This window comes from Cyprinus carpio, chromosome B3 (assembly GCF_018340385.1).
Source record: "Cyprinus carpio isolate SPL01 chromosome B3, ASM1834038v1, whole genome shotgun sequence".
Lineage (NCBI taxonomy): Eukaryota > Metazoa > Chordata > Actinopteri > Cypriniformes > Cyprinidae > Cyprinus > Cyprinus carpio.
Window position 1 is genome coordinate 33621642 of NC_056599.1, and position 27996 is coordinate 33649637.

Consider the following 27996-nt stretch of genomic DNA (forward strand, 5'->3'; position numbering starts at 1 on the left):
AGATTCAAAATTTTATTTGTCACGTACAAGTTATATGACATACAACAAGCAGTGAAATGTAGGTCTGGCATACTCTTTTTAGACTGTGCAAAAAAAAAAGAGAAAATTACAAATAAAAGGAGAAAAAATATGAAAAAATGAGGAGAAAAAAAAATAAATAAGGAGAATTAAATATATGAAAAATATAATAATAATTTTAAAAAATCAAATAAAAAGATAATTAAATAAAAATAATGAAATATACACAATCTATTAAACTACTATACAGATGCTGTGTAGCGATGCTACAAGAACTGCTATACAAATGATGTGCAGAGATGTAAAGAATGTGCAGATGAGTTGCAGTGTGCAGAGAGTTATTGGTACAGATGCTGTACTACCAGAGTCTCTAAAGTTGTAGTGTGTTTAATGTCCATGGTTTAGTAGTCTGATAGCGTGAGGGAAGAAAACTCCTCCTGAGCCTCTCCGTTTTGGCCATCAGACTGCGGAAGCGTCTGCCTGACTGTAGCAGATGAAACAGTGGATTTCCAGGGTGGGAGGGGTCTTTAAGGATATTTACAGCCCTAGATTTACATCTCCTGGTGTGGATGTCTTGCAGAGAGGGGAGAGATGTTCTCTAGGAAATGAAAAGGAAACGAAATGATCAAAACCTACAGCTTTCATACTTTTCTCTTGTATTAAATTGCTTTTTTTTCACATTATACCATTTCTAAATGTGTATTTGGACATAGTTTTATTTTATTTGTCATTATTTGAACATTTGAACATGGGCTGAATTTTTTGTAGTGATTGTATTTATTTGTTAGGTTTAGTTACATAGTTCATTCATTAAAAATATGGCATTTGCTGTAGTATAAAGAAGTGTAAACCATCACTTAACCTGTATCGTGTTGGAGTGGAGAACTTGAGCAGCTTAAAGCCAACAGAACAACAGCAAAATGACAATTCTCCAAGCTTGCCAACAATGTTGTTAGGATGTGCACAATACCATCTGAAGAGGAGCCCAGAGTTAGGGTCAGGGTTAGGAAGCTAATGATTATGTGGAAGCCCAGTTTATTGCAGAAGTGAAGCTGGATGCAGATGTTCCAGTGTTGAACGAGCACCAAAAGACTGATATAGAAAAAACTGCAAGTGAGTGAGATGAAACTAAAGGAGCTCATCCAGAAGACACTTTGGACCAACTTTGGAGAAAAGAAGCTAATTATGACGGTAAAGGGTGTACAGGATAAAGCAGAGTGTTATGTCATTTTGAATCATTTGTGACCCATTTAATGTTATATGCATAAAGCATTACAGAAATTCAGTGACTTTGCAACAACTGCAAAAGCTGAGGAATTTGACTCAAAACATTTAATAAAATGTTGTATTTAATATAAAATGCTTCATTGCAGATTAGATTTCAGTGTGGAAATCTCAGACTTTTGGGCATCACACTATCTCTTTATAACAGAAAGTGTGATTTCTACACGTTTAGTCATTCAAAATCATCAAACACACTCATTGGCTGATAGTCAGGAGTTCAGGATTCACTTCTATCCACTCTTCATTTGGTCCTTCATTATAAAACAATGAAATGATCCTCAACAGAACTGGTAAAGAAATAAGACTGAGAGCTGCTTAAAAACTCAAACTAGAACCACAACTCCTTGAAGGCACAAACACAGCAGAATCAAATCTGCTCGATGTCAAACATGCTCTATTAGGTGCAATGGCTCTGTTTAGAATAGGCTATAGCATACTAACATAATATTTCTGTAATGTATAGTGTGCACAGTTTGTTAAGATGCTGAAGTACTGTATCCCACAATGCAGTGTGACTTGGCTTTCCATTTCGAATGAATTGAAACTACAGGTATGAGCTTTTACCTATTGTTTAATCAAACTGCCAAACCCTAAGAAAGAAAAAAAAAACATATTTACACAAAACTGAATTAATCTAAAATAAACTTTATTTTTTTCACATGATAACTGGATGCTGCTCATTAAATTAAACATGCAAAGTAATTGTTCTGTGACAACAGTATAGCATACCACTGTATGCACAACAGCATAACTACTTCTGTTTTACTCAATTCTGAAACAGTACGCAGTATACAGTGTGTAATGCACAGTATACAGTGAGCAGTTATATTACAGTAAGTTAGTACTCCATTCTGAACACAGCCAATGACTGTAATACATCACAGTAATAGAATGTTACATTCCATTTGCCCCATAGCAGATGCAATCTAATATAATCTGTTAGTAATTCATATATATATATAATTCTGAATACAAATAAATCTGTGTGTACATATACATACTGTACATACATCCTACTGAGCCTACTTCACTGATGACTTTAACCTCATTATAAGATCTGCTCTGTTTTATCAAGTCTTAATCAGAGCTGATGGATGGATGAATGGGTGGACAGACGACCGGAGGTCTATAGGTTACTGAAGAGTTCATTTTTCTTGTTCCAGTCCATGGGTGGAGCTCTCTTATTGGAGCGTTTCTGGTGAGCGCGCTCTTTCACCTGCTGCAGGGACAGATTGAGCTCTGGGATGGCAGCTATGATGGACGGCTCCAAAGCCTGAGAGGACAACAAACAAATAGAAACTCATGAATAACCTAATACAAGCATGTCCTCAAATGACAGTGGGATACTTGTACTTGAACATTAAGTTTTCTCACTCAAAACACTTATGAAGCAAGAAATGATTTCACTCATTCATAAAGGTTGACATTCATTTGGGTACTTTCAAAAAAAATTTGTTCAAGTGTGTACAGGTGTATTTGGAGTATAAAAAGCTATTCAACTAGTAGCTGTGTTGTGAGTGTGTTTTTGTGTTTTTTTATAATAAACAGTGGGTTAGAAGCACATAGCTAGTAAATTAACAATACCTAGTAGTACAGTACACAATATAGTTCCACTAGAAATGAAAAACTTGTGCATTCATTTTTTTTTTTGAAAAGTTTACTTTGGTATACATTTATAAACTAAAAAGTAGGTCAATTTATTCCCCAGAAATATTGAAATAATACACTTACAAGTGTACTACCAGTACATTGATATTAGTATACTTACTACATAAAGTATATTTGGAAAATCTTTAAATTTACTTGAAGCATGCTTCTTTATTGTAAGTATAAAACATTATACATGTTTGAGTTTGTGAGTGGCACATCTTTAAAATAATGTTGTTGTATTTTTTACATTTATTTTGGTGTAAAAATGACTTAACACTTGGCATTCAGGCCAAATATGTCAACAAAAAGTCATTAAAAATCATGTCTGATATTACTTCTACTTCATTTGCCATCCGGGAGATGAACCCCCTGAAAAAAAACATGCACTTTACCTGAAAAAGTTCAAGTTCAAGTTCAAGTTCAATGAGTGCATTGCATTATGGGGTTGAGTACCTAGTATGCAGTGTGCTCTGTAGTATACTGCATATTTTGGCACCTGTGGTAATAGTTCACCTGGGTATTCTGTTTATGTAGAAAATGAGCATATTCTAAACATCACAGGCCGGTCTCACCTCAGGGGGCGGAGTCCCAGTGGGCGGAGTCGTGAGGGAGGCGTTGGAGGATGCGTTGGATGGAGACGGACTGATTGATAACTTTGAATCCTTCAGCGCGTCCTCTTTGGCCACATTTCCGTTAACCTGAACAGCAGACAGAGGTTTCAGTAAATAATCAGGAGGCTCAGTGCTTCGCTGTGTGCACTAGGGGTCAGATTTGAGCTGGGTGTCAGCTGCAGTGTGTGGGCCTCGGGCTGCTGGAGACAGAGCTTCATTAACTGTATGAGTGGGCAGCATCAATACTGCTCCTCTGACAGGTGACAGCGCCCCCTTATTCCCTTCTGCCAGCTACATCTGACACGTCAGCCATTAGCCAGAGGCTCTTACTTTCCCCCACAATCCTCTTTAGAGAAACCGTCCCCACAGTGTCTAAACTTACGAACTCAAGCAATGAGTGGGTGACTGGAGAAGACGCCTGATACGTCCATGTCAACGAAAAAATATGGTAAATTCAAGTAGTAGCCATAAATAAATCTTACTGGCCATGGAATTGTATTTTGCCTCTTATATTTATTTATAATAAATACATATTTTTGTCTGTATGCCAGAGTGTCTTGCATATTAATGTCAAACAGCGCAGGTCATTGTGTCTCTAGTGGCAACACATACAAGCTAGTCTCTGTCTCACAGTGAAACTGCACCTGCCACAAAAATCTACGGATATATCATGATTGTGTTACTAAGAATGTAATCATTGAAATCTTTATGTAAAAATGGCAACACTTTAGTTTGGGGACCAATTTTTACTATTTGCTTGATGGTTTATATTTTACTTTTTTATTGGCTGTTTATTAGTACTTATAAAGCAGATATTAATTTCTTATTCTGCATGACCATATTCTACATCCCTTAATCCTATTAATCCCCTACTGTACACTTAAATTTAACAAATACCTTACTATTAATAAGCAGCAAATTATGTGTTTATTGAGGCAAAAGTCACACTTAATAGTTAGTTAATAGTGAGAAGTGTGACTGTAAAAATAAAATAAACAGTAAAAATGCTGACATAAATAATTGTTTAAACTGAATTAACTAAATTAAATTTGTAACAATTAATTAATTAACTAAAAATTGTCAAATTTAATCACTCTACATACGCAGGAACTTTATGCACCATACAAAAGACTCTGAATCAGTCTCAATTTTCTCATTCAGCAAGAGAAGTTCTTGACTCACTGAATCACAAGTTATTACTTTAGTCATTTGCAACTTGAAAAAAAAATATTTAAGTTAATGGTCAACCAAACCTGTTTGGTTACCAACATATCTTCTTATGTGTTCAGCAAAAGAAAAAATGTAGTTCAGGAATGAGATAAAGGTCACACTTTATTTTAAGGTCTAATTCTCACTATGAACAAACCATTAACTATGACTTTTGCCTCAATAAACTCCTAATTTTCTGCTTATTAATAGTAAAGTAGTAGTTAAGCTTAGGTATTGGTAGGATTAGGGATGTAGAATATGGTCATGCAGAATATGTGCTTTATAAGTATTAATAAACAGCCATTATATTAAAAATAGGCATGCTAATAAGCAACTAGTTAATAGTGAAATTGGTCCATATGCTAAAGTGTTACCAATATAATTTTTTGGTGAACTATCCCTGTGTAATATGTGTATTTACAGTACTAACTGGTTGTTCAGGCAACCATCATGAACATACAATTAGGAAACAGTCGCAAGTGTTCTCTTGTATTGGTACTTTGATTAAAAAAAAACTTACATTTTAACTGAAATATGTATAAGATTTTTTTAATTGAGGATTTTAGTATAGAGTTGTATAGAGTTGTGGTTTTGTGTCTACAGCTGAATCCCAGCCATACTGATATATCCAGAACTTCAGCACTCTTTACAATTCTCATCTATGGAGGCCTGTTTCCGACACTGAATAAAAATAAAACAAGGTAATTCTGACTTTTTATCTCACAATTCTGACTTTTTTTCTTAATTGCGTGTTAACATCTCGTAAATCTGACTTTTTTGTCACAAATGTGACTTATATCTCGCAATTCTGAGAAAAAAGTCAGAATTGCCAGATGTAAACTCAAAATTATGAGTTGTGAGATAAAAAGTCACAATTATTATTTTTTATTTTCAGTGGCAGAAACAGGTGTCCATATTCATCCCTAATTATTATGGTCAATAAAACACATTCTTGCTCTTCACATGCACTGCATGAAGTCAAGAAATCTGTACTGTATGCCACTAACTAACACATATCAGACCAAAGTAATACAAATGACTCTCAATTAATGACAGAGGCCTTTTTGACTGAAAACATTAAAACCCGATAGTAATTAATCCAGTCAAATTCTGAATAGAGATTGATCTTCAATCTCTAATGGGCTTCTTTCATGCAGTGACCACTTATCATTGGCATAATCAGAAATAATTGCATATAATACAGCCACAGGCTTCCCTATAGAGAGCACACTTCACTAAACACAACAATATGCTAACATTTCAATAACAGGCATCAAAACATGCAAAGGTTTCCAATGACCTCTGAGAAACTTGCTGTAGTGTTTTTTCTGCTGTGAGAACCTAGGTTCAGATGCAGGTCAACACAAACAACTCAAGCTGCTGTATTTATTTAGGAAAGAGCACATGAGATAACAAATGAAACCCAAGCTGGAAAGTGCACATGGCTGAAAACCGAGAAAAAAAATTGATTTCAGTATCCTTGTACTCTATTTGCTCTGAAATATCTTCTGAAATAATTTCTTTTATGTTCAACAGAACTCATTTTGACATTTTTGGATGAACTATTCCTTTAATGCAGCCTGCTAGCATTCTATCATCTGAGTTGTTGTCGTACCTTGTCCTCCATGTCTCCGTTGACCACAGGTTCAGGCAGAGGTCCTGCGGGCAGAGAGAAGCAGAGCGGGTCAAACCTAGTACATCTGCATCCTTCAGATGGGACACTTTCTCCAACACTGACTCTAACGCTCCTCATCAGAGACGGCGAGGGAGCAAAGATTAAACAAGACACCTCCAGCCCCCTAGAGAATAGCTAGTATGACATGCACTCCTTCTCGGGTTGCAGTGAGCAGATGTCGACTCTGTTACATACTATACAACAGAAATGTACTTCATTTATTATTCAGATGACCATCGTCATCGTGGTGAGAGCGATGGTACCTGGATACCTGCCGACCCCCGCAGTACCGTAGTGAACAAAATCTAGAGGCCTTCATCGTGGAGTACACATTAACAAATGAACTGACATGAGAGACGAAGGATATATGTAGAGATCTGCCGAGACTTGCTTGTGAAAAAGAAGCACACATACTTTTAAAAAGAGTATTTTTACACACACTTACTGTTAAGTGCACATTCAATACAATTAAACATACTTCTTTCTCAAAAGGGTTGGCATGATAGTGTACATGTATACTGCACAGAGAAAGCAATCTCACTGCCTTATGATGAGCACAGTGAAATAAATCCAAGATATAATCATTAAAACATAATTAACACCAAACACCAAAATTCAACACCAAAATATACAAGTAAGAATATTTAAAGTATATAAAATTGACTATTTTACTCAATATCTGTGTATTTTATAGTTACTAGAGAATCAAAGCATTAGCTTAGCAACATGCTAATTTCAGTCAACGTGCTATTTGTATGACAGAGTTGCTGCCTATCAATATGGTTTCAAATTAGTCACATAGAAGCCTCTATTTCAGTTAGGATGCTGCCTTAGAAAGAAGATGTTTATACAGGCATTAGACAGTAAGGCAGCTCATTAGGTTTAGGAAGAGAGCTGACACACATGCATTAGACAGTAAGGCAGCTCATTAGGTTTAGGAAGAGAGCTGACACACATGCTTCTGAGTTAAGACTGTTATTCAAGGTGGGTTTTAAAAAAATAGTAACATGGTTAGACTTTCTATTAATTTTTGACAGGAATGAAAATTAAGTACAGTGCGTTCAGTTTAATATGGTGTCTAACCTTTTTTTTTTAGTGTTTTATTTGATGTTGTTTACATAATTTTTTTTTTTGGTTTTTTTAGCATGACATACAATAGTAGGCTGGCAAGGTTGGTACGATAAGTAGTTTTGTCACATGATGAGTCTCATGCTAACACATCCAGAGTGTTATAGTGTTATAGTTATACTTTCCAAAAAAAAAAAAAAAAACGTGACAGTTGTGTGTTTAAAACATTTATTTGTGGTGCTGCACAGTTGCCTGCTTTGCTACAACTGAAAGTCTTATATTGTAAATATGTTAGCATTAGTAGTTTGCGTCTGTACAGCAACTGTAGTTTGTTTATGTTACCAAGAAACCTTAAAACTTGCTGCATTATCACAGAATTCAATATACTGTAATTGACTTGATTATGAAAAATATGCATTAATTCTTACTTATGTGCAGTTCCAATAAAAAGAACTATACTGGTGCCCATCTACAGAGTTTTCAGTAAGAAAAGCAAACTGGCAAGGCAGATAACAGATTTAAAATATAATCCCAGCACCCTTACCGTCTTCTTGTGTCTGAATTTCTATCTTTCTACTGCCGTCTGAACACTACATGAGTGGCAGAAAACTGCAGGGAAGATACGATAACACTCAGCCCTGCACAGATCCATCTGGCCCCTGATCAGCACAAAACACACACATCACTGGCTGTTTGGACACTTCAGACCTCCTTCGGTCCCAATACGGCAATCTGAGAGCCACTCCACACTGGCACCTTGGAAACCACACAAATGCTGCTTCCAAATTTAGATGACAGGCAGCAGAGAGAGACAGAGAGTGTGTGTATGAAAGTGTGTGTGTGTGTGTGTGTGTGTGTGTGTGTGTGTGTGTGTGTGTGTGTGTGTGTGTGTGTGTGTGTGTGTGTGTGTGTGTGTGTGTGTGTGTGTGTGTGTGTGTGTGTGTGTGTATGAAAGTGTGTGACGTGTGTGTGTGTGTGTGTGTGTGTGTGTGTGTGTGTGTGAGAGAGAGAAGAGAGAAAACAGCTGAATGTACATCTGTGTGAAGGTTTGTACTGAATACTGCTAATTTTATGTACAGTATAGTTAAAGTATAGTGCACATATACTGAGAGTAAGAGAAATAATAAGCAATGTTCTATGCTAAACGACCTGGCATCCAGTTGACATCCATAATTAAATTTTGTATAATCATATTTAAGGTTTCCGTTCAAATAGATGTTTAAAGAGATTCAGTCTGTTTCATTTGTATCACTGGAAATGCAAGATCATTTGATGAGCTTTGCAAAATTACAAATGTACTATATACACTGCAGAGACAGTATAGGAGTAGTATCTTATTATGCTGTATTTAACATGGCCAATTTGACTGAAGTGATTTGGAATAATCTGACTGAAACAGTTTAATTGGCTGAAAGAGCTTTTCAGACACTGGTTCCTGCCAGCAGCTCTCAGTAGAGATTGAGAATGACTGTGTGTGTTTAAACCCTGTAGCACAGTTGATATGACACTGATCCCAGAGCAGGGAGCAGGGGGCGCCCTAGATCATAACCACAACCCAACCATTTTTATTACTGTTTCCAAAGATAGACTCACCTACACTCTTTACACTTCTCTTTTATTAAAAAAAGGAACAAAAAAGTGTATTATATGTGTATATTTTGTTGTATAAATTCCAGTAGGTCTATCATGCCATTATATTACCATCAGATACCATCCTTTTAAAAGGGTACTGAGCTTATATAAGTACTTCTTTGCTCTTGTGTAGTGATAACATTATCATAAAATAAATGATATGATGCTTATTCATGTAAACAATGCATTTACACTTTAATATAAGATGTATGATATGTAAAAAAAAAACAGTGATGAATAATGTAATTTTTTTGATGCTTATCCATGTATACATTGGATTTTGTATTTTGTTAATAAATGTTTAACAGTTGTGTTTTTTAATCATATTACGATTTTAAAATCTTAAATTCAACACATAACTGATAATAATAAATCCAAAATGTGAAAATATACGATCTACTCCAACCCGATCTCACAGTAATTCGTACATGTTTTGCGAGGTGGCAAATCCGAACGAATGACCACGCCCCTAAATCTACCCCTCACAGAAAACATACAAAATTGCACGAGTGAGGTTGTACGAATTGGCCACCTTGTATAATACCTAGGAATCAGTCGTGAGATAGCTCTGTCTACTCCACTTTCCACTGTCCGGGACAAAGTTCCCAGTTTTATGTCAGCTAATTCCACAGCCTGACTGTGAACTGAAAAGAACTATTCACATCGAAACTCAGATAAAGAGGGTGTTCCTGGCAGAAAACAGACTTGTCATGAGTATAAAATGACTCTGAGTGAGAACAGCAACATCTGAGACGCCTGAAAGCATTCGTCTGATCAGTCCTCCCGTTTTGTCTCTATATGATGGAACTGATAAAATGTGATTGCAGCTAAGTAAAGTTTCAACTAGTGCTGACGGCGAACGCATGCTCGGTAAATAAAACAAGAAAACATTGCATCTCCACTCACTCATGACTAATCTAGTTGTGTCAAACACACACACACACACACACACACACTTGGTTTCCATGGCTGCTGTTGGCACTGCACTTTCACTGGAGATCCTTGGCACTGACTGACACAGCGAGATGGACAAACTACATTGCTTAATAGGAAACCCAAAACCAGTGCAGTGAGAGAGACCAGAGAGAAAGCATGCCTGAGTGACCCCTGCCGAACAATGACTCTGTGTCAGACACCAGCTAGAGTCACAGCTGCTGAAATCTTCTTCCACAAAACACTTTCACTTTATATTTTGTGTCAGGTGAGAGTTTTGTTTGTACCTGTGAGGTGTTCTGCAGTGGGCGTCACTCGACACTTCTTGAAGAAAGCATCTGTGTCTGGATCTACCACCAAGAGTGTCGTGCTGTCACCCCCGGCTTTAATAGCGGCCACCACCTCAGCATGCTGCTTCTTCTCCACCGAAACCCCACTGACCTGAAAACAAACAATGACACATCTGAAGACACACGGGGACACTGTGAAACACATGCAGGACCGAATGACTCACACTTAAAGGAATACAGTCAAACCAACATTTATTCAGACACCTTCAACATTTCTTACATTCTTACAGTTTATTCACTATAGTGTAGAAAATGGTTATAAAATATGACAAGAACTCAGAGTCACAAAAACAAATTAATCTTAATAATGTCAGCTAACTTTGATAGAAAGGTATGTAATGAATTAAGATTAATAGCTGCCAGCTGTTAAATTTAAGTACACAATTAGATAATACCAATTAAGGTCAACAAATTACCAAGCAATGCTTAATTTTATTCAGTCTGTGGTGTAAAAAGGTTGCATTAGCAATTAAAGAAAAAACACTTAAGCAAAACATGATCAAGTCAAAGTGTTTGAATAATTTTTGGTCTCACATTTCTGTCACAGTTTACTTTATTTTGCTATCCTCACTTACATAAATGAACTATAGCATCCTGCACCCACTAGTCAAAAGATATCAAAAATTATATCTGGTGTCTGAATAATTTTTGGTTTGACTGTAGTTCACATCAAAAAGAAAATTCTGTCATCATTTATTCACCCTCATGTAAACGTTATCCATATGAATCAATTGATTTAATCCAGTGTTTTTTTTTAAATAATCCAAATATTAATTTTTAATTCATTTTAATTTTAATTAGTTTGTTTATTGTCATTTTTTATTAGGTTTTTTTAAGAATTAAAGTTTTTTTTTTATTAGTTTTTTAAGTTTTTTTATATTTTATTTTGGTTAAGCTTCGTTTTTTTTATTTTTTTTATAGTTTAGCATTAGTTAACTATATTAAAGTTGGTTTAATCCAAGGCAATTTCGCTTTATACAGTATGACGAACTGAATTACTTTGTTTTTATTCACATTTAAACATTGATCAGTGCGCATACATAAAGCGATCTTGTCTCTTCAAGAGACTTGGATTAAACTTGAATTTAATAATATCCACAATCTCTTTTTTACTTTGTAGCTTGAACATTTTGTTTTGTTGTGGACTTTCAGTAGATGGACAAAATGATGAGAGAATATTAAGAATATCTTCATTTGTGGTTCAAAAATGCACATAAGTCTTATGGGTGTGGAACAAAATGAAAATAAGTAATGACAGAACTCACATTTTCTGGTTGAACTATGCCTTACGTGTTAAAAAAATGACTGGATTATAGCAAATTGCTTAGAGTATACTGAGATATGCAACAATATATAATTCAAACAGTAGGATACTATCCACCTTATTTTTGAAAGTGGAAGTACGCTGTTTTCTGTGAATGTGCAGGAAGTTATAAAGAAATAAAGTGCAGCAAACATTAAATTATTTATTTTTTTATTTTATTGTATTATTTATTTATTTATTACTAATACAGCATACTGCATAAATAGCAAGAGTAGTAGTGCAGTATGAGTAGCATGCATCTCTGAAAATAGTTTTTAATTTAGATTTTGCTTTTAATTTTTTTTAATTTTTAATTTTTTGTCGTTTTTTTGAGTTATATTTTTATATGTTTTTTTTTGATTTTTTTTGTTCTTAATTGTTAATTGTTTGTAATTGTTTGTATTCATTTTTCAATATTATCAGTCTCCTTTCCTGCTGTCCGAGGAAAGGATATCCTGTGTCTTTGAATCACAAACACTGAAGCATTACACATTCGCCAAAAAAAAAAAAAACATTTTCTGTGAACTGAACAGAGAAGAATGTCAAGGGCAAAATAGTGACATAAAAACTTTATTATTTACAATTTAACAACATGAAATATTCATAAACACTGATTTATTAAACATAAATAAATGAATAAGAGTGAGAAGTCAATGTATGTTTCACTTCAGGTGGCATTTAAAGGAAAAGTTGGCCCAGAAATGGAAATGCCATCATTCACCTCATATTTTATTTTCTCTTTCAAACACAAGGAATGCAGTGTCAAACTTCAAGAATATAGAGGAGCTCATGTTTTAGTACGATTATGGATCATTTTGCTCCTTTTCAGAGTTTGACAGCATCTCATTTTGTGTGTTTTACACAAAAGCGAGAATAATACGGGGTGTGACCGATATTAGAGTGTGTGATAAACATGCTAAACCTTCATGACTAAACTACACCTTTAAGCAGAAGATAGGACAGCGCTGGCATGTTCAGATGGCTTTAGGTGCGATGCCAGGTGCTCTGGGAAAGGTCTATATGTGGAATGAGGGTGTGTCTGTTAGTGGAGCCCAGGCCCGGAGAGGAAACAGACAATGTGCACTCGGCAGGAACAATAGCAGCCTGTCCAACACAAAGAGCCCGGCTCACAGTAGGAGGCCTGGAGGACCCTCTGGGACAACAAAGACCCCTCTCCTCCCTCTGCTTCCTTCCCTCCCTTCACTTGTTCACTGATGGCCCTTCTGTGGCTCTCACTCCGGATGAAGCGGCCAAACTCAAGAATTACAACTCGCACAAGAACAGGACAGAGGAAACCTTACAGAAAATTACACCTACTTGTGGTTTATTTTCGGCATTATTTACCTTGTCTACAAAAATTTGTAAAATTTGTAACCTTAAAATAAAGTGTGACCCTTTTTTATAGCAGAATTCTATACAAAGTTCAAATGGGTCACATGATGTTGCACTCGGTCATCACTGCCCTGTTTATTTCACTGTGACTAAGTGTTTTTCATGGCAGCGCTTAATCAGAAACAGTTGGGCAAACCTAAAGTTGAATCAGTGCAGAAAACCAGTCACATTTTTTTATTTAGTCACAGTCTGGAGTCCTGAAAACATAAATCTAGCCGAATGTGTCTCCAGACTTATAACTGACATGATGTACTGAACAAAATCTGAAACGTAGTAGTAGTATGATTATTGAGTGATGCTCTGCTTCTGTTTGCTCATATCTTTCCTGTATAAAGGATCTCCTCTCTCAAATATCATGAGGTTGATGTGCTCGATTCCAGGACTTTCACCCTTGACTCTTTCACATGAGTCTCTGCTTCTCTGTTCCGAACAGGATACGCTAAAAAAATGCTACAATGTACAAATTTCCCTTCCAGGAACAGTGTTTCCAAGTCATTATAATGCTATACTTGGAAAAGTATAAATCTATCATGTTTTATTGTAACACCAAAGATTTTTTCTCAGCACGTTACGTAACCACTCCAAAAATAATCAATTTTGACCAAAGTAAAAAGAAAGCAGCATGTGTTTTCTAATAATGAAATTCCAAAGTGCATTACAATGATCTTACCTGAATTATCCTGTCTTTGAGCTTCAGGCCGGATCTCTGTGCTGGCGAGTCGTCATCTATAGCGCTGATGTACTGGCCGGGTCTGGACTTCTCACTGTGCAGGTTAAAGCCGAAGCCATTGGGGCCTTTCTCAATGACACATAGCCGGGGTCTGAGCTGGGTCTTCAAGTCCTGCAGGACAGACACATCACAACATCAGCACTTTGAAACACAAGCGTGTGCCACTGGATTGCAGAAAGTTTGGCGTCTGAATGTCTGTGCCCTTCGTCTTATCGGATATCATCTTATATACAGTAGTATATTAAAGAGCAGAAGTCCTTAACTTCAGAATCTGAGAAGGTCTTGTTAAAACCTGAGGCCGGTTCCATAAACTGCTTAGTATAGTCTGACAGGTCAACCGGTTTTTTTTTTTTTTTTTTTTTTTTTTTTTGTAACTTTTTTTTAAAGTCAGCTACATAAAAAAGTAAACCAGGCTAATTTGAATACGAAAAGACCTTGACTAACTGCTAGCTGGTCAGACTAGTTCTTAAGACAGTGTTAACATATTGTCTGTGTTATGCAACTGCCCCCTGACCAAATCCAAATAACCACAATTATATTGCATAAGACATAAAAAAGCACTTAATGCCTAATGACTTAATGTTAAAAAAAGATAACTTTAGCATACTTTAAAAAGTGTTCTTATTATGGAAATAATATATAAGGTTACACTTTATTTTAAGGTGTCCTTGTTATAGTGTAATTATACATTTATTAATTAACTACATGTACTTACTATATGGTTAGGGTTAGGATTAGGGTTTGGCTTAGGGTTACTTGCATGTAATTATGCATAACTTATTGTTATTATAATAGTTTGTACATGTAATGAGAACACAATAAAATAAAGGGTTACCAAAAATAAAAATGTATTATTGTTTAAATTTATATTAAATAAAATGTGTTATTTTATTTTTTTTAGCAACTCTAAGTAGGACTTAAGCACATATACAGTACATCTGAAATAAATATATACGGTAGACTTGTCAGACTGGGAATGAAACTAAGTGCATGTTTAACACAATTAAGGGCACTTCATTTTCATCAGAGCTTCAGATGTGCTCCGGTCCTGTCTGCTGGGGTGCGGAGCTGGACAGAGGAATAGACCCAGACAGAGGGATGTCTTCCCTTTGTCCCGAATGTGATGGAAGTGGACAGCGCACAGGATGAGGTCACCTGATTATGAGCCGCCCCTCACTGTTCTCACAGGGCACACGTACAATGCATTGTCATCCAGGAAAATAACACCCTTCCGGAGCGTTCAGCAAGTTGGGTCTTTTTATAGTTTTTCAGACAGTGATTCAAACTACTATTTGTGTTTAATGCGCTGTTGATTATATTTAGCCTAGAGAACCTTACAATGAAAAAAAAAACTGATTTCAACATAGGCAGTTTTGCAATCACACCCTTAATCATAAGGGGAAACAATTTCACTTTCCTAGTTGGTACAATAAATCTAAGTCAAGGTAGATGTCATATTTAGTTTAACATAAACCAAAAAACAAGGCTGTGAGGGACTATCCATGCAAAATATCAGACTTTTCCATTTGTTCATCTGACAAACAGCAAATATAAGCAATGGTAAGAGTGAAAACAGGATGAACAATTACAATTAAGCACATAAAAAACACCAGCACAGAGCCGGCCTCCCATCCCAGCATTCTCACTCTTACACACAGTGCTACGGCAGTATTTCCTCAATGTTGGGCTCAAGCGCAGGAAGAGCTGGACTTCCTGTGGACCACACCTGCTTTCCACTGTCAGAAACAATGCGGAACACCACCCTAAACCACAGCACAACTCACACGCTCCATCACAGGGCCGTCAGCCCGGCGCTCTGCCCTGGGCGGCACTTTGAGGATGGGTGGACATTGTGTAGATGAATCAGTCTGTGAGGGGTGTAACCTGCCCTGATGCATAGGTCTGCTGCTTTTTAGACACATTTTAACCTCCACTCTGAAATCTATAAATAAATCACAACATGATCTGATAATTCTGCCTACTTGAATAAATCAATCAGACTTTACACAGTGGATTGTGTAAATGTGGTAAAAATGTAAAATACCATGAAATGTTGCTACATTTGGTTACATAATGTATATAGCTGATATTGAAAAATGGACTGATATGTTAAGTATTTCGTTTTTCTGTGATACATATTTTGAAATTTTGACTTAAATAGGTCTGTTTGGAAAGAATTAAGGCCTTTTCACACCAAGGTTGATAATTATAATGTTAACTATAGCTATAATGTTTTAAAGGGTTAGTTTACCCAAAAATTAAACTTCTGTTATTAATTATTCACCCTAATTATTCATCTTCAGAACACAAATTTAAGATATTTTTGATGAAATCTGGGAGCTTTCTGAAACTCCATAGACAGCAACACAACTACCACGTTCAAGGTACATCATTGACCGTTAAAATTTGGTGTGATTTTTTTCTGATAAAAATTATGATGTAATTTATTTAACATGCCATATTGCTGTTGCTTTGACATGCACTAAATATCAGTTAAAAATCTCTCCACTTGAGTTATCATAGGCCACATTCCCACTGATTTTGACACATTCAATAAGACTACAAAATAATAATAATTATTACAAAAAATATTATTACTGTGGTAATAATACTATTGACATTTTTTTTACAAAACATTTCTTTACTATTTACTAATTATTTAATTTTACAGAATAAATATACAATAGTAACATTTATGCCTTTCTTTCTTTTTTTATATATTTTTTTAAACCGTCAAGCTTTTATTTTGGCACAAACCCACAGGGAGTGAAGCTTCTCCTTTGTGGGTAACAGATTTACAAATGCCTCTAATTTCTAATCTGTTGAAATGGCTGAGCCTCATTGTGTTCTCAGATGTATGCTATAAGAGACCCAAACTCGTGCAGAGATTGGGTTTACGTTGAGTAGATAGAGTTTACTGTGAGATGCTGAAACACTAGATCATGAGCTGCTCATGTGTAAATGAACACTGTGCCACGCTTATTTTTATTTAATTAAATCGCAGCAATCTGATAATGTTACTAAGCCATATCACAATTTTTATAAATCTTCTAAGCCAAATTAAATTACTGATGCCATTGAATTTTTGTAAGTATATTCTCCGCTGCTCTATCCCTAATGCACGCCAGGCCACATCAGAAATTCAACAGAGGATGTGTTGTGCGTCCCATGCAGAGGAATCTCAGAGAGGGCATGGAATCTGAGGAATCTGCTGCAATCACAAAAGCCTGTCCATCTCGTGAGGAGGAACCATTGAAATGAAAATGGGAGGAACCAAGGTTTGGTTTCGACAGAACATCCTGTGTACACAACCCCGGCCTTGACCTGAGATCAGCCCTGCCAACCCGACACAATCACTGCCACTGCCCACACCAAAAGCTCTTAAGAACTCTGAAACATGGAGGGAGTTAGTACATATTTTGAGTTTCTTTTATTCTCGCGGTTTACTGGGCGCGCAATGAATTGTGTGAACGAAACACAACGGAGGTTGAATCTCTAAATCTCTGTTCACACCCAAATGGAGAAAATTACATATACTGTATCACAACGTCCAAATCAGAGTCCTGACCTCAAAAGCACAGACATGATGTGCTGTGATCTGAAACAGGCTGTTCAAGCAAGATATGCAATGGAAAAATATCAAAAGACATAAGAAACCACCTGGAAAAAATGGACCACAATACCTTTCCCTTTTCATTTTGTCTTATTGTCAAAATTATTCTACCCTGAAAATGCACATTAGACAGACCGACCAGAAAATTAGCTTTTTTATGCTACATTAGCATGAGATTAGTATTTAGCATTAGCATTAGCATTTATGAGACCATTTTTCCATGCATTATATTTACATCGCAAATAGCTGTCTGTGGTTAAGTTGCCAAGTAAACCTACAGCATATATATTACACGACATGTCATGCAGACAAAGAGTAGATCATATTTTGCGCAGCCATACAAGCCACTTCTGAAGTGTCCATGAATATTTTCTCACAGCTGTAAATTTCATGACACGGCAAGATCGTATTTTTTAAACTGATTTGATGTTAAAGGAGAAGCTGATCTGAAGTCTGAAGAGTGTTTCCTGACTCTCATGCTATGTACATTGCAATACTAGCAGAAATGCAGATGAGTGGAAATGAACTAAATAAAATGTATAATTCATACTTGTCTATTTTATATGTATAAAAATGTAGTATGTTTAAGAAACAATTTATTGTGAAACACTTCTTGTTGACTGGTGATTCCCTGATAAAGGATTGCTCAGAAAATTACATAACATAGTAGACACAATGAATCATAAAGCCCGAAACCAGCCTTAATTATTATCTTTGCATATTCAAATGACTGTACCCGATACTATGCAGGTATGTAGCTTTGACTAGGCAAACATTTAGCAAAGGAGGACTAGTACTGTATGTAGCTGCCTGTTAAGAATGTGACAAGCTTATCAACCATATACAGTACAATAGGGGTGGGAATCTTTAGTCACCTCAAGATCCGATCCGATTTCGATTCTGGGAGTCACGATCCGATTCCAGAACGATTTTTGATCTACCCCTCCCCCATTAATTAATTAATTTACTGACTTGAGAATCTTAAAATCCTTACATTTACATATCCTTAAATAAGTAATAAAGTACTTTTAAAAATAATTGCAAATTAAAAAAAAATTATTAAAACAGTTGTGTGTTAAGAATTTTAAACTAATATAACTTCAAAACATAACTAACTAACGTTAATTATAATGTATTAATTTATCTGTCTAATAATGTCTTACAATATAATAATTATGTCTACCAAGCTCTGTTAATGCATGGAATATTATATTAACAGGCTATCCAAATTTTAATAAAACAATAGAAGCATGGATGTGTCTGTCACTTTAAAGGTATGGTTCACACAAAAATGAAATAAGTCATAATTTACTCAGATTGTTCTAAACCTGCATAATGTTCTTTTGATCACAAAAGAAGATACTTTGAAGAATGTCTCTCAACTAAACAGCTGATGGTTGTAGCTTCCATAGTAAGGTAAAAAAAAAAAGTCAGTGGGGACCAGAAACTGTTTGGTTACCCACATTATTTTTTTAAGTATCTTCTTTTATGTTCAACAGAAGAAAGAAATTATTGCAGGTTTAGAACAACTTGGAGGTGTGTAAACGATAACAAAATTTTCATTTTTGGGTGAACTGTCCCTTTAGGTCAGACAGTCCACCGTGAACAACTGAAATGCCTCTCTGCATGCTTCTGATTATTTATTAGTTACTGGACAGACACATTGATAACTTTCTGTTTCAGCACTACATCTGGAGAGGCTTGTTGTTCAAAGGGCAGATGTGAGCTCCTAGATGTTTTAAACCACGCATATTTGTTTACCGCATGCTGCGTTCGTATGAAAGGGCTTTAATGGCGCGTGTTCTGGAGACTCCATTGCTATGGAAACCAAGATGTCAAAATCAATAGCCTACTTCTTATTAAATTTATTTAATTATAATTGCTATTACTATTATGAACAGTGCGAAATACTTATTTGTTTATTCAAATATGTGTTGGCCTTTGTAAAATACGGGACAAATCATTTTACCTTAAATACAGGACGATTCCGTATTTTAAGGGACGGGTGGCAACCCTAATAACTGGCTGTGATTATTACATTAATTTTGCATTGAAAAAAAAAACATTTTGAGTCGCAAGTGCATTAAACCTTAGTCTAACCACAGCCGCATGTGCGAGCAGTCTTCACAAACAAAATGCGCGTCAGCATTTGAAATTGAAAGCAGCCTTCTGTTAGTGAGGTTCATATTTTAAATATAGAGCATTTGTAAGGAAATAACCGTGGGACGAGCCCGCATCTTCAAGTGTAAAGCACGCATCTCTCATAGCACATCCTGTGCAATGAAGTCCGCAAATGTCCTTGTAATTCACTTCAACCTTTCTGAACTTTATAAAAGATTATTTTACGGAAGGTTCGAGTGGTGTATGTGTGCGAGGAATTGGAAGCAAGTACAATTCTACAATCCTGTCATAAATCACCTTACTGTCATCACTACATTGCTTACATACTTGAAAATACAGTCCAGGGGGTTTGAGCCCTAGCTTAGCCATGAGGCTATTCTGCGTTGGGTTTGCAAGTTCTCCCCGTATTAGTGTGGGTTTCCTCAAGGAGCTCCAGTCTCTCCCACAGTCCATGACTAGAATATGAATATGTGAGCCTGGTTACCAGTTGGGCTTCAGCTCCGGCACCAGCCCTGGTGGAAAAGTGGTACCTGTCTACAGCCCATGATACTGGGATAGACACCAGCATCATCATGACTTTAGCGGTTTGGAAAATATATGGTTAGATTTACTGTAGTTTATACTGGTGTTTCTTAACTCTGTTCTTTGTGGCAGACCTGCAGGCCAACACCCTATTTTCAAACTCTCTCAAAACAAACACCTAATTCAACTTAGTTTGTTAGCAGAGATCTGAAATGGATGAGTCAGATAAGGGAGACATCCAAAAAGTTGGTGTGCCTCTACAAACAGGGTTGGAAAACACCATAAAGTCTACTGTAGACACATATGGTAGATGGGTTGTGATGACTATGTTCTCTGTGGGTTTTCTTATACAACAATCTTGGTTAACAGTTTACTAGAATACACTTAAAAGTAAACCCTCTGACAACACATATTTGCACAAAGCCCTAATATATAAATAATTCCCTAGTGAACTTCCTGTCCAGGAATTGCACATATTGCAGTGGACTGATCTCCACATTGTGACTGTATGACAAAAGTCACATCTGTGCTGAGATATAAAGGCTTTACAAAACAAATTACAGCTTCCACAAAAATTAAACATCTGTCTCAACAAGGTGAAAAACATTTCCTTTCACAGCTTCATTTCATCCTGTCGGGTCCAAAGTTCACCCATATTAGACTAAATGGCCTGCAAATGATCAACCTCACTGTCAAGCTTGCCCAGCTCTAGGCTACAAGACCACAGATGACATAAAACAAAAACAAACAGTGTGTGTTCATGAGTCAATAATGAACTTGTACTCTTGTTCTGGTAGCAGGTGGTGTATTACTGAACTTGACCGGAATTGTATTAGAGCTATTGAATAGACAAACATGTCCCATAACTAAACCCTAGTAGGTCTTTAACTCAACTCCAGACAGAGTAGAGTCTATTCCTTCTTTCTGGGAGCGAATCTATCAGTCTCCATACACTTAACTTTTCTGAGTCCTACCTTATGGGTATATCCTTTGTGGTATCCTGTAAGGGAGGAGTGTCTAAGGGAATAATTACACTAGTGTTATTGAGTCACTTCAGTGAAATTAGAATCGTCTCTCCCTAAGTCTGGCTCATGGCAGTATTCACGTTAATGATGCAACCACAAGGTTCTGACCCAAAAAAACAAACAGCAATAAAACAGACCATATTACACCGGAAACCCACTTGGGGTACCTCAGGGTTCGATATATGGCTCCTTCTTCTTCTCAATAATGTACACTCTATGGGAATAATTATTTACTTAATTATCTCAACACACATTGTCTATAACTGGTCTTTACATGCTGATTTCATGCTGCTGTGCTTGTAGCAGTGCCACTGGCCAGAGTGGAGATGATAATCTATTTTAGGTTGACAGAGTTTGCCATTTCCAGTCAGCCTTTGCTAAAGAAAAGGCTTTGCTTATTGTCAGAGTAGCTGCTATCCACAAACCCCAAGAGGAAAAACCCTCTCCATCTGCCTTTCCTTTGACCAGCCACCCAAAACCACTGACCTGTCTAGGAGTGTGAGGTGGGTTTGGCCCAATGTCACAATAGAAAGACCAAATCTCCACCCTGGACACTAGACAGAGAATACGCACACAAGCAATCTTACTTCAGAGGAACCTGCATCCACCCACCTCCATCCATACAGGCTGTGTTTACATGTTAACAATCATCCGTTCCAGGCCATACCATACAGAGACTTGTTTGTTTATTAAAGGTACAGTGTAACTTGATCTCTAAATCATTTGCTTTCACCCTGACAAGCAGGTAAAAAAGCTACAAATCTAGGACAGAATATTACCAGATGCTGGTGAATCAAACTGAGGTGGACCAATGAGAATAAAATAAAACAATTTTGAACATTAAGATGAATTTGAGTTTCACCTAGTTTTGATTTACTAATGAACACCAGCTTTTGGAAAACTGGTTTCATACCAACCAAACAAAACAATCTCTGACCAAAAGCTCCATTGCAAAAGTGCCTGACTAAACCAGCCATCAGAAGTGAGAAGAGTTTGTTGCATAGAGTTCTCAAGGAAAAGCCATTTACATGAAAAGAAAAGCTTTGCTGACCACTCTAACTAACAGATACTTCGGCATATTTACAGAGAAAAACACAAGATCAAAAGTATTTCCTTTGTCTGGATCCTGAACTTCTTGGTAATTAATTCAGTTTGGATGCATAATTCAAATGTTTTTAATAGTTTCAGGTCCTGTATTGGTTGTTCTCGTGTTTTTTGTTTGAATTATGGTTCTTTTCATTTGGATATTGCTGGTTGGGTTCCTCTGCTATCAACGAGAGAAACTTCCTCAACAGACAACGAAACAGCTACTTTTTGGTTGTTAAAAAAAGGTGCACTCATTCAAAACAGCTGCGTTTGATCCTTTGCTGGCTGTGCTGATTTAAATCTATGGTTCTGTTGTGTTTGTGTCGCAAGTTCAGTGACGCAGGTAGTGACGATTCTCTCCGGCCAATCAATGATCAGAAGAGTTTACACGTCACGTTTTGGTAATGGTACATTTCACTTGGAACCTCAACTGAGGTTGTACTGAAAAAAGTACCAGGTACCAGGTACTGTACTCAATGGAAAACCCCCCAAAAGAGAACGTACCCAACTGTACCCTGCCGTACCATGCAGTGGAAAGAGCCATAAGAGTGGGAGCACTACTCCTAGATCAGTGCTTACAGAAAGGGGGAATGTGATATCTGCACATCCATCAAAAACATTCAGAGAAAACCACTCTCAGCTTGCCGGAGTGCCTGCTCTGCCAGCAGCTCCAAAAACAGATTCCCACAGACTGACTACCAGCCTCTTTGAAGATCCCCTTTCAAAAATACCCTGATCACATGATCTTGTCTTTCCTTGAGTGTTTTCATTATAAATGTGATTATATTTAATACCTAAAAATCAAAATATTTTGAATGTCATGTAAAAAAAAGACTAAATTTTAAACAGAATGAAACATCATTACACTAGTTTTGTAACCTGTAGGAGAGGATCTGTAATAGGACAGGCATTTTAATAATGTTGGCAAACAAAAAGGCATTAGAGTCAGAAAAGTGAGATTAAAGGGATAGTTCACAAAAATGAAAATTCTGACATTAATTATTCACCCTCATGTTGTTCCAAACCAGTAAGACTTTCATTCATCTTCCAAACACAATTTAAGATATTTTTGATGAAATCTGAGAGCTTTCAGACCTTGTTGAACACACATATGGCGCTACTGGGCCCGAGTGTAAACAAGGCAACGTCAGCATTTTGACGTATTCACGCCGGATCTGGGTCAGCGCCGGTGCCGCCACGCGCTTACGTCATGGTACTGCCGTGAACGCGCATCCACAAGAGATAGAGACAAAAATGTGGAATAAAGTGGTTATTTTTGTTTTCTTTGCACAAAAAAAAGTATTCTCGTAGCGCCGTGACATTACAGTTGAACCACTGATATCACATGGACTACTTTGTTGATCATCTTGGTACTTTTCTGTGTCTTGATCGTGTAAGGACCCTTGTTGTCTATGGGAGGGTCTATATTTCAACAAAAATATCTTAAATTGTGTTCCGAAGATGAACGAATGTCTAACGGGTTTGGAACAACATGAGGGTGAGTAATTAATGACAGAAATTTCATTTTTGGGTGAACTATCCCTTTAATTTCTATTAATCAGTTCAAACTATTCATTTAAGTGAATAGCTTCAAAACTCTTAAACCATTTTTTGTGTTATCACTTGCAAAAGTCTCTGAGTGGCATTTTCACATATTAAAATGTTTTAGTAAAAACATAGATAGTTAAATACTACAGTTCATGTCACTGTATTGTTACATTGGTACATACAAATGAAAGTGATCAACTATTTACATATTTAAAAAAAAACAGCCTGTATTGGACAACTACATTTAATCCAATCTTAATCTACTCTTAGTTCTAGTTCTTACATTAAATATTTTGCCTCAGAGAGAAGGCTTATGTAAGACCAGTGCATGATTGAAAAACAATATTAGCCCAACCCTGCCTCCAGCATGTTTTTGAGAGGAAATGGCCATTTGATCATGATGGCTCAAGGACGCCATGTCCTTTTTGTGTCAGTTTGCTTTTACATAAAGGTAATATGAAGTAGATCAGGGATCTTGTCTTGGTCACTGAGATTTCAGAGTAAATGTGTCCGGTCACAGGATAACGTACCCGGGTTCTTCCTGACAGAGGAGTTACGCAAGAAACAGCAGCTAACCAGGAGAGTCACAGACAATTTAACCCAACACAAAAGCACTTCCACGCAAGTAATTACCTCAGAGAGAAGGCTTATGTAAGGCCAGTGCATGACTGAAAAAAAGCCCTGCTATCCTCACAATTTCATTCCGACTTCCCCTCAAAGCAGTTGCACAGGAAAGCAACAGGCTAAACTTCTGTGCGGAGTCCAATGTATAAAGTTAAAAAAGTGAAAGTGAAGTGAATATGTATTAGTATGTCTATATGTATATGTATGAATATGTATTAGTATGAATATAGTATTCATACTTTTTGCACTTTTGCCACTTTATAGTTGTAAAGATATGACAGAACATGATTTGGAGAAACAGAGGGAGCAGTAGCAGGACATGAACTAACTGTGAGGCCACTGATGTGACTGTATTGTTTTAACTAAGGAGAAAATCAGTAAATTTACATTTGTTTCACAAGTACTCACAAATACTTCATAGTAAAACTAAATGCTGGCTTGGCAAAACTTTTCAAAGCTAAATCAGTTTGAAGGCTAGTCTGAGGAAAAAAGAATTGTGCTTTATTGTATTGATTGTGCTCGTCAAATCTTAAAAAGTAAAACTTGCCGAAAATATCACTGAAATAATAGGCCACTTAAGTGCTATTAAAGAGAGTAAACTTTCATTAAATATAATTAAGCACTGAAAAAGTAATCATTATTAATACATATTTCAAACATTGCATGATATGTTATTATGAAATTACACATACACCCGGTTTCACAAATAAGGCTTAGGCCTAATCCCAGGCTAAAATGTAAGTCTGAGCTGTTTCAACTGAAAGAAACTTGCACTAACTGATCTTAAAATATGTCAGCGCTTGTCTCAAGATGCACACCATTATTGTTATTTCTAAGGCATGTTAATAAAAGCTACTTAATTGTCCTAACTGAACCATTGCCTAATAAGCCCTGTTTGTGAAACAAGGCCATTAAGATGTACTGTACTTAAGTCCCACTTAAGTGGGTCAAAAAATCACTTGGGTTCAAGTAATTGCATTTACTATAAATATAAACTGTAATACATTTTTTGCAACTAAAATGCAACTAAGTGCCCAAATCATTACAATTAGTTCATACTTAAGTATATTCTGGGTACCAAATAGTGTACTAACATGCACACTTTAGGTAATAATATGTACTTTTAAGGTACTAATATTCACTCTTTAAGGGTAAATATTATTAAACCCTAGTGACAGCTTTTTATTTTTATCATTAGATATAGGAAAATATAATACAAAAAGTACAGTTTGTCAACATAACTATAGTGGAGGCTTATATTGTTTAAAGTACTGTATAGTTTAACATATTCACTTTGATGTATCACAACCCTACTTTTCTTTCAGGCCGACCCCAAAACTGTCAATGTGACCTTCAGAGAAGACATTCTCTCCTGCGGGCCTTCTACATACCTGCCCTCACAGACTGTTTGGACTAGTGTATTTGCCACACAGGTAATCACTACAGGTGCAGAACACATCCACACACTGAGAGCACAATGCCAGAAGGGCATTGTGGGTAATTTGGTTATGCAGATGACATGAGAATGAAAAGGGGTTTAGGACTGTCACCATGGGGAGCCCAGCTGTTGTAGAGTCTGGCCTTTTTCCTCTTTGAGTAATGTGCAAATCATTATCATGAGAGCACTACACACACACACAAACACAAAAGACAGTGGGGTTACAACCGTTTGAACAAATCATAGAGTCATGCATGAGAAAAACGCAACAACAGCTTTCTCAGACAGCCACACTTAATCTAAGCAAAATATCATCCGTCAGCTCTAAAACACACCGCTTTACATGACGCTGTTCCTAACACATCCTGGAACTTGTGGTGTGAAATGGGGTTTACTCTGGATCAAGGCTTAATGGAGTTGTTTGTCTTCTGTGAGAACTAACTGTCTTCCTGTGCTGGACGTCCTCCTCAACACGCCAGCCTCCCACAGTCAGTGACTGAAGCACTAGGTACTGTATGTGTGATCTGCCAAGTGCACTACAGTGTGTAGGTGTGGGTTTCACAGTTGTCATAGCACACTGTTATAATTGCTTGAGGAATGCAAAGCAGTTTTTTAACTGCACATAAGGATAAAAAAATCAAACCAATTAAACTTAATTAGCGGATGTAATGAGACATATCTGTGAATAAAGCATGACTAATAGAGACAAAGGTTAGGTTTAGGATTAGATTTACAGTTAAGTTCAAACTTTACAAAAAAGTACAGTGGTAGTACCATGGTAAAGTTATAAACAAGTACCATATTCATATAAACCGTGTATTTGCATGATGCTCCAAGGTACTTGGACTTTGTTAATGGGTTATTTGAAACAAGTTAAGTGGCCTTTTATTTAACTAATTAATATTATATTATCTGCAATATATATATATTTAAATATTTAAAATACACTACATGTGTTAAAAGTATACAATTAAGCACACTTCACAAGGGTTTACATCCTTTATGTACATAATAATACCAGTATTATCATAATCATAAATGATTTGATTGCATGATGCATTAAACTGCACACACAGAATAATACAGAGGAACTAAGAGCTATTAGAAGTAGGCTACCATAGTACTTTTTTGGCTACACTTTATTTTGATAGTCCACTTTAGATATTCTACTAACTATAAGTAACTTTGCAACTACATGTCAACTAACTCTCTGATTATACATTATTTGGATTGCGGTTGTTGCCGTTCATCAGGATAAAATATTGTAGGCTATATTAGATACTAGATATACTATACTAGATAACTTGTTATTTCATGAAAACTTACAGTATGAGGATTGAACTTATACAGTAGTGTTACGGCAGGTATGGTAATATCATAGGCTACTTATAAAAATGACTGAATGATTACTAGCTATATTTAATTCCAAAACGGAACGTTTGAATCAGAGCGTCAGTCGAAGCTCTGCCGGTCTCTCACCGTCTCCGAGCTCACGGATGTCCTGAGTTTGTCCACCGCGGGAATGTGAACGGGGATGATTTCTCCGTTCCTCTTCGGCACCGGCGGCGGCGGCGGCGTGTCGTCCCGCATCATCTCGCCGCTGATCTCATCATCACCGCACTCGGGCACCGGAATGCCCTCCGTGACAAACTCCTTCAAGCACTTGAGCTCGTGTTTCTTCAGGAGCTGGTCGGTGTCGGCGTCCACCACTACGAGCTCCAGGCTCCAGGCGCTGGCGAGGATCCTCGCCACGACCTGCCGATGGCTGTCGCTCTCCACGCGCTCTCCGTTCACGAACACCAGTCTGTCGCCCGCGCGCAGACCGGACAGCTCGGCGGGGGAATCGGGCTCCACCAGGCGGATGAACTGGCCGCTCTTGCCCTTCTCTCCGTGCAGATGGAAGCCGTACCCGTTCTCGCCCTTCTCCAGGACGCAGAGGCGCGGGCGCAGAGTCTGGCTGGGCATCACGCAAAGTCACCTGTTGATTTAATCTGACAAATAAATAGAAACGAAGGGAAAATGAGAGTTGGATGCTCACGGCTGAAGCATGTTAACCCGCTCGGCCTCAGTAAATGTTTTGTTGTTGATATAAAGTGTGAAGAGAAAGTTCTAGTGTTTGAGAGTTTGATCGGCAGCACATCAGCATCCAGATCCAGCCCATGGA

At 36.9% G+C, this 27996-nt stretch overlaps 1 protein-coding gene across 1 annotated transcript; it reads right to left on the reverse strand.

Moving 5' to 3' along the window:
• Nucleotides 1–1518: 1518 nt before the first annotated feature.
• On the reverse strand, nt 1519–27995 carry LOC109062266 (Na(+)/H(+) exchange regulatory cofactor NHE-RF1-like). The gene is made up of 6 exons (XM_019079360.2): nt 27312–27995; nt 13796–13966; nt 10368–10521; nt 6388–6431; nt 3525–3650; nt 1519–2575 (listed from the first exon to the last, which is right to left on the reverse strand). Exons 1-6 carry the CDS (start codon nt 27795–27797, stop codon nt 2429–2431), a joined length of 1128 nt encoding a protein of 375 aa, XP_018934905.1. The 5' UTR covers nt 27798–27995; the 3' UTR covers nt 1519–2428.
• Between the last annotated feature and the right edge of the window lies 1 nt (nt 27996).

Excerpts from the sequence above, each read along its gene's own strand:
- LOC109062266 (XM_019079360.2), bottom strand. The coding sequence starts at position 27,797 with ATGCCCAGCCAGACTCTGCGCCCGCGCCTCTGCGTCCTGGAGAAGGGC. Across the intron at positions 13,967-27,311 it reads CATCCGTGAGCTCGGAGACG|GACTTGAAGACCCAGCTCAG; the intron begins GTGAGAGACCGG and ends TCTGTCCTGCAG. Across the intron at positions 2,576-3,524 it reads CTGGGACTCCGCCCCCTGAG|GCTTTGGAGCCGTCCATCAT; the intron begins GTGAGACCGGCC and ends TTGTCCTCTCAG.